At 45.9% G+C, this 14664-nt stretch overlaps 1 protein-coding gene across 1 annotated transcript; it reads right to left on the bottom strand.

Annotated features, from left to right (window-relative positions):
* Window positions 1–1452: 1452 nt before the first annotated feature.
* On the bottom strand, window positions 1453–5046 carry GJB2 (gap junction protein beta 2). Its single transcript, XM_050905785.1, has 2 exons — window positions 4993–5046; window positions 1453–2558 (listed from the first exon to the last, which is right to left on the bottom strand). The coding sequence occupies exon 2, from the start codon at window positions 2534–2536 to the stop codon at window positions 1859–1861; it is 678 nt and encodes a 225-aa protein (XP_050761742.1). The 5' UTR covers window positions 2537–2558; window positions 4993–5046; the 3' UTR covers window positions 1453–1858.
* Between the last annotated feature and the right edge of the window lie 9618 nt (window positions 5047–14664).

Consider the following 14664-nt stretch of genomic DNA (forward strand, 5'->3'; position numbering starts at 1 on the left):
GCTTTGCTCTTTAGAGTTGAATTAAGGATGTTTTCATAGTCCAAGTTTCCAGTTCAGCTCATTATTAATGACTTTCCATCTTTTTGTTCATACTTCTGCAGATGGTGTTTTTATGGTTTTCTTGCTCCCCTCTTAGATGACAGATTTCCACCTGCAGTCAAGTTGTAACATTGGATGTAGCTCACAAGCAATGGGAGCCTGCTTATGCTCCGCTTCCAGTACACAGTGAGGGGTCATGGGTCTTAATTCATGCAACTTTGTTTACTCCAACAGTGACAAACTTAAATGTACAGTAAGAGATGGATGCAAATAGAGAAGCTGAGATAGCACTCATTCATTTTGGGGAAAAGCCAGTTATTAAAGCTAAGGAGGAGAAATAGCCAGCTTTCTAGAAGTGGGTTCAATGGGCAGGCACTTGGGAGATAAACTGTGTTGCTGTATGTGCTGCTATAGCTGCCTATGAGAGGCATAAAACATGTTTTGAGACTGCTTTGGACAGACAAGAACCAGACTGACTCACGTAGTTCTTCGAGTTAGTAATATACAATTCACAGCTCAGCAATGTGAACTTTAAGAAAAATATCAAGTTCCTCCTCATTTCTGATTGGGTCCCTTTGCTATTTTAGCTCTGCAAGCTGTAATTCCTGCTAGACTTACTGTAAGAGGAGGAAGGGTGATTCAGTCTCACAATGATGTGGGATGTCAGAGAGATTAGGAGTGATTTGATGGACTCACTTGAAAGGTACCTCAGACAGGGAGAAGGTTTTACGAAGAAAAGCTGTGCAGGTTGGATAGGAAAAAGGGACTGATGGAAGGAACAGTGGTAGGGGCAATGTACTGCATATCATGCTGTAAGTTGAAGCACTTCTTTTGGATAACAAACAGAATGAAACAAGGCAATTTTTCTTGGCTTTTACTGAAAAAAACCCACAACTTTTAAAGGTACACAGCTGAAGGAGGCACAGCCAGGTGGTAAAAAGTCTCTTCATCAAATAAAATCTACTATACTGAGATTCTTCACAAAGTGTTGGGGGAGAACAAGAGAAGGAGGAAGACAATTGCACTGCCCTCACCATCTCAAAGGTGACAATCCTTTTTTTCACCTGACCAAGAGAATGAAAAAACAAACTTAATTCCTCCCAGTGCTGCAGCCCCTGTGAGTGGAGGGAGGCAGCACTGACCCAATGACATTCACAAGCAGTTGAGACTGGCCACCCCCAATCCTGTAGCAGATGCTCCTCAGTGCAGGTAAGGAGATAAAAAGATAAAAACCGTTGCTGGTGCCCAGGAGAGCTGATAGCATGCATTGCCAGAGAGTACCTGTGTTCCTAGGCTCTTTCCTTGCTCTCCAGAATACTTAGAGAACAGGACACCTGCTATAAACACAATCACCTCCCTGTCTTCATCCTTTTCACAAACCATAAGTTCCCCCCAAAACCCCTTCACCCCACTTTTGACCAAAACCCTTTGTTATTGGCTCGCCTCTGAAGCTGACACAGTATGTTTGTGATTCCTGGCTCTCCTTTGGGCACTTGAGCCTTCTCTGGGGCTTTCCACTCCCATTTTTTGAAAAGTGACTCTGTCCCAACAACAGAATCCCAGCAGTACGCATACTTGGAAAAGCTGCTGCCAGAAGGCTGCTCTCTCTATTTGTGGATGCATGAATATGGAATTAGCTCATCATCTTTAAAACCTGACTCAGTGGCAGCTTCCCAGGGAGGCTATCATTTTTAAAACATGAATGAACGTTCATTTTTATCCTTTTCTTTGAGTGTGAAAATATTGCTGATTGATTGTTTTCTGACACCTAAGAAAGTTTGAGGGAAATGGGGAGCTGGGAAATCCTGAAACTGGGGAATTATTTTAAAACCGTTGTTCTCCTGGATTCTTTCATGCAAACTTTTATCACTAGGTAACACAACTCAGCCAGATTCAACATCATGCAGATACCAGACACAGCAAGCATGAAAATAGTAAATGTGGTTTTCTCAGTGGGCCGAGACACAAAACAATCCACTGTGTTGGGGCAGGGCCACGCATTGCACTTCACCAGGCGAGGCATCTGGTACCCATCGTACATGTAATAGAACACGTACATGAAGACTGCTTCAAAGACGATCCTGAAGAAGATGCTGCTGGTGTATGTCCACCACAGGGGGCCCCGAATGTGAATCTTCTCATTTTTCAGCTCTTCAAGATCAATTTTCTCACCATTTCTGAATCGCCTTTTCTTCTCGTGCCTGGTGTAAGCTACATGCATGGCCACCAGCAGTGCAGGTGTAGAAACAAAGATCAGCTGCAGGGCCCAGAGTCTGATGTGAGAGATGGGGAAAAAGTGATCATAGCAAACATTTCTGCACCCAGGCTGAAGCGTGTTGCAGACAAAATCTTGTTGTTCATCTCCCCAGACTCTCTCTGCAGCCACAACCAAGATCATGATACGGAAGATGAACAGGACTGTGAGCCATATCTTCCCGATACTGGTTGAGTGTTTATTTACGCCTCCTAAAACGGCCTGCAGAGTTCCCCAGTCCATCTTCTTTTCTGTGTCCTTTTACCTGCAGGATGACACAATACACCAAATGGTCACTTTTCAAAGGGTGAAAAATCAGCTCTAGACCTTCTACGAATGAGAGGACTTCCTAGCACTCACTCCAGAGTCATAGGCAAATGCAAGTCACTTTCATTAGTCACCCATATGTTTATGGATTCAAACAGCTTATTAAACTCTCTCCTTCCATGTATTTATGATGGGACAAACATACCTAGATATACTTCTCAACAAGGCTTTGGGCAGGAAGTAAGTTATATCTTCAAATACATTTCCTCCGTGCATCCTCTATGCCCTCCTTCCCTTTCTATGGTTGACTCTCGTCAGTGTTTTGCCTCTCAGTGTACTTCCCAAAGCAATAGAAATTACTATCACTGCACAAGTTAAGGCCACATCTAGACAAAGTAGAGACTTCTCTAGTAGTTTTCACAGGATTTAATTTCCAACGCCACAGCCCTAGAAGGCTGGGCTGGTGCTTTCCTTGCCTCCGAGGTAAGTACTACTTGGCCTTCTTCAGCAGAAGCCCTCGCTCCACCCCAACGCCTCCAGCAGGCCTCCAAGGCTTTCTGCTGGGGCTCAGACATGGCCCTTCATCTCAGAAGTACAGCATTTGATTTTGCCGACACTGCTGAGAAGCCTCCAGCCAGCTCTGTCAGGGCTGCATGCATACATAGCACAAACCAACAGGCAAAGGAAGATACTGAAAGCCTGCCCTTCCACATTCATTACTATCTCATCCAAAAAGCAGACAAGCAGAGCCATAGAGTTGAGAGGGAAAAGCCCTCAGCTAAAGAGTTTGATTTTCTAGATGCTATCACACCCCAGCAGAATAAACAGGAGGTCAAACTTCAGAGAAGCTCCATTGCAGCTTTCCTCCTACTCTTGAAAACTAAAATCCACACTCTTCACCCCTTTGAAAGTTAAAGGTAAGTTTTGCTGAAGTCAGAATTCAGTCTCAGGGCTCAGCTTTCACCGATTGCAGCCATTTGGAAACTATCACTGACTTGGACAAAACACTTTTGAAACCAGAGCTGGGAACTTGCATAGCTGGTCCATCATCTTTCAAGGCTCGGCTCAACTTTGCTGTGTGGGAGAGCCACACTGGCCGTGGATAAGAGCTCCACATCCTCTTGACGCAGGCTGTGTGCTGTGGGGAGAGCATGGTACCTTGCAAAACCACACTGGTCAAAGTTTTCAAAAATCTCTCATTCCCACATAACAGAGAAAAAAAAAAAACCAATCAAAAAAACCCAGCAAAACTTCTCTACCCCGGTGCAGTTACAAGACAACTAAAGGACTAACATGCCCCAACACATACCCTTGGTACAAGGGCCTAGCTTGTACAGACAAGCCTTGAGGGAAGAGGGAGAGGTCAGATTTACTGTGATGAGGAAAGGTGAAATTGGGTAAGACAAAAAAAAAAAAGCTTTGAGAAGGCGGCTGGAATTCCTTAGATTTCTCATATTTTGTCTCTGCTGAAACTGGCAGCATTTTATGCAACTTTTTACATTGACCTAATCTGTAGGCTATGATCAGATACCGGCACCTTTCTGTTAAGAATTTCCTCGTGTCTGTTGCTTAGTCATTAAAATAAAGTCAATGAAACCTTCACAAGGGCCTAATCAGGACTGAAGGAAAGTATTTGAAGTGTATATCCCAGTGGGATGAACAACCTGGGCTCCAAGCGTGGTCTCACGCTGCAGTTCTGAAGCAGTGCTGCAGGTTTTGGGGGAAAAACCAACATTTCTCCCTGCTCATCTGCCACTACAGAAACAGGGAAATTGGCTGTGGGGACTGAGTGAATCCACCGGGACGCTCACCCTGCCAACCAAGACATCATTTATTGGAAACCACTCCAAATCCCCACTTCGTGGTTACGAGCTGGACGCCTTGAGGCAGCTCCCAGCCTGTCCCTCCCTCTGCGCCGAGCTTTGCTCCCGCTGAACTCCAGAGCGGCAGGAGCGCTGGCGCGGACACGGAGCCCGCAGCGAGCCCTTTGCCGCGGGAAAAGCCGCGGCCGATTGCAATGGGTTCCTGGCAGCAGACACCCGTTTGCAAACGCCAGTTTTGGCTTTGAGGCCCGACGGCTCCGCCCAGAGCCGGCAGCGCTGCGGGAGCGCCCCGGCAGGCTGCCGCCCGTCCCGGGCCCGCCAGCGCCGGGCCGCCCGGACCCGCAGCCCCGCCGCCTCGGCCAGTCCCGGGGCTGGGGGCAGCCACCCCCAACCCAAGCACGGCTGCCTCGCCGACAGGTCCACGCAGGCAACCGGGGGACGGGGCCGCGGCGCGACTACCCCAGCTTCGCAGCGCCCCTTTCCACTGCTTGCGGCCGCCCCCCGATCCCAGCCCCGCCGGGGACGCCCCCGGCCCGGGCCCCACTCCGGCACACTACACGGTTCCCGACGCCACCGCTCCGGCACACGGGAGCCGCTCCGGACCCTCACCTGGCACGGCTCGGCAGGGCGCTCGGCAGGGCACCCGGGACGCGACCGGCGCGCGGCGCTGCTCCGCTCCGCGCTGCTCGGCTCCCGGGTCCGGCGATGCCTGCGGAGCGGCCGGTCCCAGCCTCGCCGCCCCGGAGCTTTAAGGTTCACCTGCCGCCGCTTTTAACCCGCCCCCCGCCCGCCTCTGCCCGCGCCCGACTCCTCCGGCCGCCCGCGGAGGCGGCGGAGATGGGCGCCCGGGGCGGGGCCGGGTGTGGGGCACCCATCCCCGCCGCGGGGCAGGACCGAGGGGCTGAGCCGGAGCCGCCGGCACTGGGCTCTGCCGGGCCAGCGGGGCCGCCGGCCAGGCCCCGCGCGGGGCGGGAGCTGCTCGGGACGGAGCGGGGCTCCAACAGCCCCCGGTACCCCCCGCGCCCCCCGCGGGGAGGGCCCTCGCGTTCGTCCGGGGCGTCCTTGCCCAGAGCCCTGCCAAGGGACGAGCGTCGGGCAGAGTGGGCTCGGTACCCTGCAAGTGCGGCCCTGCGCCGGGATTGATTCCCAAGTGTTAGCAGAAAACATGTCCCGGAGGGAAATCCCGTCCTGTGGGACCCTCCAAAACTACCCCAGCCCGAGGAAATCGTCACCGTGGGCCAGTTCGGACAACGGTCAGACAAAATGCAGCTCCCAGAGGCTTTCTGTAGGGTGACGCAGGGCTGGAGAAAGAAATCTCAGAGACTTTCTTAGATGGCTTGAATTTGGAAGCAAGGAACAGATAAACTGACTGCTAATTTGATACTAACAAATTGAATGATCTTGGTAGCCAGACGTAGGGATAACACAGGCAGCAGGCAGCTAAGGGCAGGATAGAAGTAAGACTTTTTTTTCCCTCTGAAATCTTGTGGGCTTTCTTACAGCTGTAAGAAACCTTTCTGGTGTACTCACTAGTGTGCACAACCTTGATTTCACTGCTATTGGGCAAAGGGGGGGCTAAAGTTGTTTTTATGAGAGAGAATAATGTAGCAGGAAGTATAAAGAGTGAATCAAAGAAGAGTTACTTGCCTTGTGAAAAGTCACTAGGTGTTATTTTTCTGGAGCTTGAGCTCTGTTGTTGACAATTAAAAAATAAAAAAGGCCTCTTCTAGTTATAGTGTCCTTTAAACCCCCATCTTTAAGGAAAGCTTCTGAGGATGGACGCCATGGCCAGCCAGGCATGAATTAGTTGGATCAGCACTGCAGCCCTTACCTTGGGCTTTGATTGTAAAGTATACCCAGTATTGGTGTCAGGCTCAGGTCTGCACTTCACTCAAAACATCCAACCAAGAATGACTTCTATTAAATGACGCTTGATTACAACACAGTAAAGAGTCTTTGCTTTTTAAAACACTGACCAAAAATCCTACCAGGAAAGAATGCTGTGTTAAAGAGGGTGTGTAGGAAAGCTAGAAGGTGGTGAAATGTTATACACATGACTTGTGAGATAATAAAAACTTATCTAAGTATATAAAGTACTGCTGAAAATGGTGTGTTTGTTTCTGTATATTGAAGTAAAGATCTGTCCTGTATGTTGCACTTAGTACTGAGCTTGGTTTTATGAGGCATGTCTGGAAATAGAAATGCTTTCATCAGTAGGGATTTAAATAACATTTAAGCTTGATCTAGTAATTTGTATAGATAACAAGTACAAGAAATGAGAACTTGCATGTGTATCTGCAAAATGGCAAAGTAAATTTGGTTTTGCCTCAGAAGTTTAGAAAATGAAGTCAGATATGTAAGATCTTTAAATAATCTAAGAAGAAATGTCTGGAAGAATCAACTATGTTTTATAAAATAATACCCAAGTTTGATAGTGGTAAATGCAAATGCTTGAAAGAAATCCACAGCTCATGTTGCTCAGTACTGCCACAGCGGTTTTCATTTACAACCAAACAAAATCTATGGTAAAGCTGAGTGCTACCTTTACTTTCCTTCATTTTTGTTTGCTTGCTTGTATGTGTGAGGAAGTATGTAATGCTTTATTTGGGAAGGAGAGGGGGATCCTGGCAAGGAATTCTGACAGAGCACGAATCCAGGGGTGCAGGCTTATTACCTATGCTTTGCTTAACACCTGGCTAGTTGGCAGGAGGTGCGAGAGCCAAGTATTAACAACTCTGGCATCTGTAAAGGTTCAGCTGTAAGGAAGGGTTATTCTGGTAGCACTGAAGGTGATGGATGTTGCAAAGTGTGTGTATATGTACAAAACATTGATTCTTGTGGATTGTAAAGTAATGCGAAAATAAAAGCTTCATAAAAATAGGAAAATAAATACTGTTGTAACTTTCTCAACAGAGAAACAGGTTTTTGCTTATTTCAAGATAGCAGAAATCTTGGCATCGTTTTCCAGTAATGTCTTACGGCTTTTCAAAGGCTGTGTCTGCATCTCTTCATTCAACAGCCCCCAGGCACCTCCAGAGGCTCTGTCTGGATCTATACTTTTAATAGCCCTTGCTTCACTCTCTGACATTGCTTTGTCTAACCATGTTTTCATGTCATCTGTATCTGGATTATATAAATATTTAATATTTATCCCATATATATCCCAAAATCCACAAGATTCTGGAGTAATTAACTCAATAGCTTAATTATGTGTGGTGAAAAAAAAAAATTGTTTCATTTACTGAAAACCTGCTCTTACATAATTTCATGGGACATTCCTGAGTCTTCACCATTGGGAGTAATAGCTAATTGTCTTTCCCTGTTCACCTCCTCCATGAATGCATAAACTTCTGTCATATCCTCTCTCCATCCTTTTAGTCTGTGCTGAAAGGCCTAATTTGTTGAATCTGTGCCATGCAGGAGCTGTTATATATCTTTATTATCCTCATCACAACTTTTTGTGCCTTTTTTACAAGGGCAGTCCAAGTACCTGCACAGTTTATATATGCACAGAGCAATGCTTTCTGTTGCATTCTCCATCATTTTCTAGTAATTCCTATTTACTTGTTTTCATTTTTCAGACACCTCAAAGCAATGAGTTGACTTTTTCATAGTCATTCCAAGATTCTTTCCTAAGTGTTTCTAGAAACTAAAACAGTACCTCCTGGGGTACATACATGCCCATATACTTGAATAGGTGTACTTTGGATTAATTTTCTCATTGTGTATTAGTTTGCACCAGCAGACACTGAGATTCATTTGCCATTTTATTATCCAGTTAATCACACAGGATAAGATCTCCTGCTATTCCTCATAGTCAGGTTTAGTTTTGACAACCATGAGGCATCACTTTTATAATGTGCTATTCACAAGCATTTTGATTTTTGCTAATTCATATGTGTAGCTACCTCCTTATTCATCATTTTTGCTTAAAATTAGGCTCTTTCAACACCTAGCAGCTTACTTGCTACTTGCCGTGCACAATTACTGTCAATCAACTGGAAATGCAGCTATAGACTCAGATAGTACTTTGGAAATAGTTTTCATTTCTTTGAGGCTGAGCTAAACATGTGTTACACCTGACATTTTTTCACTAACATCAGCAATAAAAGCACCTTCCCAGTTCAACTCAGCATGTGTAACCAGTTTGTCTCTGCATTTACTTTTCAAACACTCGTTTTAGTCATACTAAGACCAAAACCACCATACTTGTTTAGCCTTTGAGCAAAACATCTTGTCTCCTTTGGTATCTTTACACGCATATTAGTGTCTGAAATATGTACCCAGCCATTATTTTCATATTCACTTTAACTGCCCTCCCAGCCTTTAAAAAATAAGCCTTTGCATTTTATAGAACAGTGCCTGAAGTGTTGTTGGCAAAGTCTGGCTAATACAAATACATGGTCGTAGGAGCTCAACTCCGTAAAGCCGTAGCTTCCATGTATACTATACAACACTGAATTCTTACAGCTTACACAGCTACCATGCTCGGTACACTCTGCCTCCTCCCTCCCCACACAGAAGAAATGGGCTCGTGTCATTTTCAAGGAACATTTTATTTACAAAGAACGAAATTTTATAGTTTGACATAAATACTTTGTTTGCTATTTCATCATCTTTCAGCTTTTTTAACAGTGAAATGTTGATTTGATAAAAATACCACTGTGGTTAAGTGCTGTAGAAGGAAGATCAGTGAATGGGAGGCTGGTCTGAGTGTGAAAACAGCACTCAGTGTGCTGTTTAAACCCAACTTAATGTAAGGGCTGCAAAGATCCTGGTTTATATCAGTGTTGCTGCAGGTCACTCTCACTCTCACTGCAGATATCGATCTCTGTCAGACAAAGCTTAAGACCACTGAAAAAAGAAGCCAGTGCATAAGACATCAGCCCTTTTTTTCAGGAGGTTCCTGGAGAGGGCCACAGCACCTAGTTTACTTCCACGAGTTAGAGCTGTCTTCTACCAGGCAGTTCCTCAAAATTATTCTCCAAAGTTACTCCATAAAACAGCGTGGGCCCTATCTTTTCTGTTGGTGAAATCTTGGCTGTGCAGGATAGCAAGGAGGTTAAACAGGTTTCATCATTTCATCCAGTTGCTAAAAAAAAAATCAACAAAACCAACAGCGTGACACTTTAAAGCAACACTTAAAGTGACACTTTAAAGTGTCAGTAGCTGCCTGCTCCCTTGTTTCACCCCCCTGTGGCAACCAGAATTTACTTTTTTAGTGGCTGTTTGCCTTTTCTCCCTAATTCGAACTGATTAGTATGGTTCCCTCAACTTCCCAGGTCCTTTGTCCAGGTCCTGCAACTCCAGAGACACCTTCCCAGGGCTGCTGCCTGTTCCCTCATGGGGGGCACCTGGCTGGCCCAGCTCGCTCACCCCGGCCAGCCTTGCAGCTCATGGGGTCTCCGCTGCCCCAAGCTCTGCAGCCCCTGGCCCTGCTTGTGCACAAAGGCTCAAACTCCTTCACAGGTAAAACAGAGTTGGTGGGTAGGACCCATATTTCCTATCATCTGTTGCTCAAAAAAACGGTTTGGGAGAGGGTAGTGGAGTCTCATGTGAGAGAAGTGGCATGATACCTTTTCACAGAAGGGCTCCCATTTCACCACCAGCTGTATCATGAAGATGCACCATAGGTCCAGGCACCGACAAAGAAGGGTGTAAAAGGAGGGTCATGATTTTCTTTGCTTCTGGGAAGGTGCTTTCCACTGTCCCTCAGAAATAATCTGCCCCCCCAAAGGAGAGAGGGTGTAGGGTACAGGCCAGAGCTAGGGGCAGACCTTACTTTTGACCAATGCCCACCCTTTGTCATGCATATTATGTGTCTGTAAATGCACTATTAGAGTTCAGGCAAAGTTTTCTCAGGTTTGCCAAGAACACTTTAATCTTTGATGCTTATCTGAGGAGGTTTTGTTCTTCTGTATCTCTTGGAGCACACAGAGCATAGAAGAAACCCACATCAGTTTACTTATTCACAGATAAGAATGGGAAGAAGCCAATGAGAGAAAGCGGTGGCAAACGCTGGAGCCTGGGGAGAGAAATTGCTAAAAGCAGTATTGATGGAGCAGCCATAAAGGCTGCAAAGTACAAAGGGTAGTGCCAGTGAAGCCTGAGGAGAGGCTGGATGCCAACAGTGGGAGAAGGACTGATCCTGTACGCCCCACAGAGGGAAGGGGAAGAGGTGGGAGGGGAGCATTGGAATTAAAATTTCTGCTGTGAGTCACTGGACTCGGTGACTGGAGCTCAAGGGGAATGGAGGGGAGAGCAGGCAGCATCCGAGAATGATGTATGATTCCTCCATGGAAAGTGGGCTGGATTCACATGGTTTGCATTATTTTAATTCAATCCGAATAAAGTACATTCTCTTGTTCCTTTTATCAATATTCAAATTGCTGACTACGTGACTAATCCAGCAGAGTTTGCTGAGGTCTCAAGTGCAAGTCCTCAATCACATTAAAAACAACAGAATGATTCAGTAATGACCTGGTTGCACCTATATATGCATCATATTAACGAAGTCATTTCTTGAATGCAAATATACGATGGAAAACATTTCCTCTTGCTAAGCTAATCAGAGACAAAGGAGTTGAACTGTGTCTGGGAAGGAAGAGTCATGAGGAACTAAGGGGATGCAGTTAAAATCTCATGCTGTTTAAAAAAAAAAAAGAAAAGCAGTGGCTATTACAAAGAGCTTTCCAGGCAGAAGCTACAGTCATCGCACACCAACATGTTCCACGAAGAGATCTGTGCTGGATTAAGAGATCTGTGCTGGATTACAGCCGTGACCTGGAGATCATGTCTCTGTGTGGCGCTCTCAGTCAGCTGCAACCCCAGGGCCCTTTGGGTGGCAGCCCCATGTCCAGTGCTACTCCCTGGAGCAATGCCCCTCGGAACATGCTTGTGAAGCCATATCGGATGCATCTGGGCAGCGTCCCAGGAAATACGGACAAGTCAAATTCTCAAATGCTCGCTGTTTGTTTTTTCATTCCCTAGTTTTTCTGCATTCCCCATTTTTAGACTTTTTTTCCTGGCAATTCAACTAGTTGTCAAACAGCACCTGTCACTCATCCCATCAGATGGCTCCTCCACATGTCAAAGCCAAGCAGTTCTTTCTTTATATGTGGGTATTCAAGAACAAGGGCTCCATCACCACTGAAGGGAGAAGATAATTTAGCACTCTGCAAAGGGGTTATGCACATAATTTGGAGAATACTCCAAATCTGCTGACTTTTGGCAGCCATCTATACTCAGTGGAGCCGATTAAAAAAGAGCACAGCGTGACAGGGTGAGATAGTGAAGCCGATTGGGGAAAATCTGCAGCACCTGCAGAGCTCTTGGGCACTGAAGCACACAAAGCTACGTGCAAAGCTGGCACTAGTACCCCTGTGCAGAGACAACATCAGGAAAGCTCCGGTCATGACAGAAAACCAAGCAGGCAGCTGCATGCTCAAGCTTGACTGCTGTTAGTCAATGGGCAACAATTTGGAGCTGGAAAGTCAACAGAAATTATGCAAGACTCTGACGCTCTGCATTGTACAGGAAATAATAAAGGAAGCTGAAGTAGGGTTCAGGAAGACCTGTTTGGCCAAGGGCCACTGAGTATATAATGAAAAAGGGTATATTCCCAGATTATACATGTGCTGGGAAGGTCAATGGAAGCTTGCCACATAAAGTAACAGAAGTTGCACTGGGAAGCTACCAGCCACGTGCAATTCAAAGAACACAAAATAGGTGAGGTAGTAGTATCTGCCCAGATCCACTCCTCCCTTTTGGGAGTAGTGCTTTTTGAGTAACAGCTGTGGTTCATCAATGTCTATGCTGGACACCAAACAGCATTAAGGAAGGATTCAGATACCGTCTACTCACTGATGTTCCACAAACTTGAAAAGATACCAGTGATGATCTATACGCTACCTCATACCTAAGAGGGAAATGTTACCGGCAGAGTGGGGGATGAAGTCAGCTTGCTGGAACGATTCTGCTGACCTGAAACAACCAGACACAAAAACAAATAGCAAAGTACACAAAAATGCTGTTGAGCTGAGGGCAGCTACCTTTGTCAGAGGAAGGCAGATCCTGCTTCGCTGGGGTTTGGGGGAGGTGGGGCTGGACTACAGCACGGTATTGCTGCTTGGAAGGACTCTTCTGAGCTCTATGGCATATGCAAACTCCAGGCTAGTAGCACAAGTCTCAGATGGTGTATTTGATATGTAAAACCCGATAAATAAACATGTGAGTAAAAACAGGGGCAATATTAGATACCTTGCTAACATAAGTAAAAAAAAAAAAGGACTTTTTACTAAAATTATTCTTCTGCAGTTGACTAAAATGTTCATGGGCCAGTAACTGTCACCCTTTTCATGCCCAAATTTTTCTGGTTTTGCTACGTTCCTTTGCTGCATTTCTACAGGTGATAAACAAATGTTCAGTAATAAATAGATGGACTTTTAATATTTAAGGGCTAGATAATGATCAACGCTTATGATTTACCACCCCCACTGATAAATTTGGTCTACAATTGGAGATAACAGCTAGGGACTGAACCAGCAGTTCATGAAAAGAGTCGGTAATTTATGACAGTACAAATCATTGTGAACAGCCTCGGGAAGGGGGAAGTGGTTGTTGTTTTGTATTCATCAAAGTTTCATAGTCCTTGTCTGTAACAGATTGGAAAGGGATAAGGATGTTGGATCTTCCCTGGCTTTGTGCAATAAGAGGTGGAGAACACTTTGAACATGGCAGTATCCTTGGGGTTCAAAGGCTGCTGGTGAAGAAATTCACCCAGTAGTCTGAATTGTCTGTCTGCTATTTTAGGCTCTCCCTGACATCCTTATGAACTTTACATTTGTGCTTCCCAGTTCTGACTTTCCTAATAGCCCCTTTTCCTTGCCTGAAGGACAGCGTCTTTTCAGCCCTGTCACTCTCCCCAGTCTTTTTGTCAGCAGCTGCCACAGGCTGGAAAAACTGAGAACTTCTGTCACTTCTCTGTTTCTTTTTGTTGAGGACCAAGAAGTCCCTGGTGTGCAGAATACTCCTGGAGAGAAGAAAGGCTGTTCCCTGGGCCTGACTTGAACAGTGGGAGGTGACTTCCAAGCTCTTTGGGCAGCCAGTCGTATTGGCTGATTTGAGAAGAAAAGATAAGCTGCAAAGTGCCAGGATATTCCCTGAAAGATCTCTCCAGGATTTCTGTGCAGCTGCAGATGCGTTTCAGCTGCACAGAATGAGGGAAAGGAGCTCAGGAGGTTACCGAGTCTACACTTAGACTGAATCAGCTGGACTTGGACCAAGCCAAAGGGACCAGATCATTCAGGAGTGGAGCAATAATTACTGCTAAATTAATATAAGGAAGGAGTCCTTGATTGCTGGCTCCAAAGGGTGGTGGAGCCCCAGGGAAGGTAATGTTCCAGGTACCATCTCTCCACCTTGCTTGTCATCATGCTGCTAATCGCAGAAGTCCCCGCAGAGCCCATTGCAGAGCCCATTGCAGAGATCTGTGGGAAGGGATCTTGTAGACACGGAAGAAACAGAGCCATCATGCCAAGAAATGGCAAAGAGCCACACAGCATCTCCTCAGAAATGCCACTGAGATTGTTCCTAAGCAATGTATGCATTCAGGATTACAAAAACTCCAGGCAGAGATAAGAAATATCCCTTTCAACCAGCACCCCAAGAGAAGGAAAAATGAACCCCCTTGGGTCAGGAATGTTTCTGCCTCTGCTCTCCACTTTATTCAAGTACACCATAAAGGGATTTGCTTCAGGCAGGGAAAGGTGGACATCCAACAAAACCACTGTCTTTTGCAATTTTTGCATTACCTGTGTACTCTCAGTACTTACTGCTAAAAGTCAAGGGCTCCAGCTAAGGAGGTACTTGGTGACTTGCTGGCATATTTTAATGGGTCAGTAGATCATTTCTTTTGTTAAGAAATAAATTTCTGACAGGTTGCTGCTCCCTCTTATTTGAGATTCTTTCTCAGCACCAAAATGTGCCTGCTGCTAAGTGGTTCCTGTATGAACTGACTTTTTTATGAGTAAATGGTGGGCGGCAGAATAAATCGACTATGGAAAAAAAAAAATCTATTCCTTTGTTATCTGATTACATAAAAGGGTAACATTTTGAAAGAGAGGTTGGAGGGATTTGGGGCACCCTCAATGGGAAATGCCCAAACCTCACACACTGTGTGCATGCAGTGTTGTGTTAGCTGGGACTTCCTTACCAGACCCCCCTCTTGGCTCAGCCCACAGCCCCACTTGCCCGTAGCTCTGTCCTGCACCCTCCCGTGTC

Source organism: Gymnogyps californianus, chromosome 1, assembly GCF_018139145.2.
Source record: "Gymnogyps californianus isolate 813 chromosome 1, ASM1813914v2, whole genome shotgun sequence".
Taxonomy (NCBI): Eukaryota; Metazoa; Chordata; class Aves; order Accipitriformes; family Cathartidae; genus Gymnogyps; species Gymnogyps californianus.

Bases quoted from the DNA above. Each gene is read 5' to 3' on its own strand.
- GJB2 (XM_050905785.1), bottom strand. From the start codon at position 2,536: ATGGACTGGGGAACTCTGCAGGCCGTTTTAGGAGGCGTAAATAAACAC.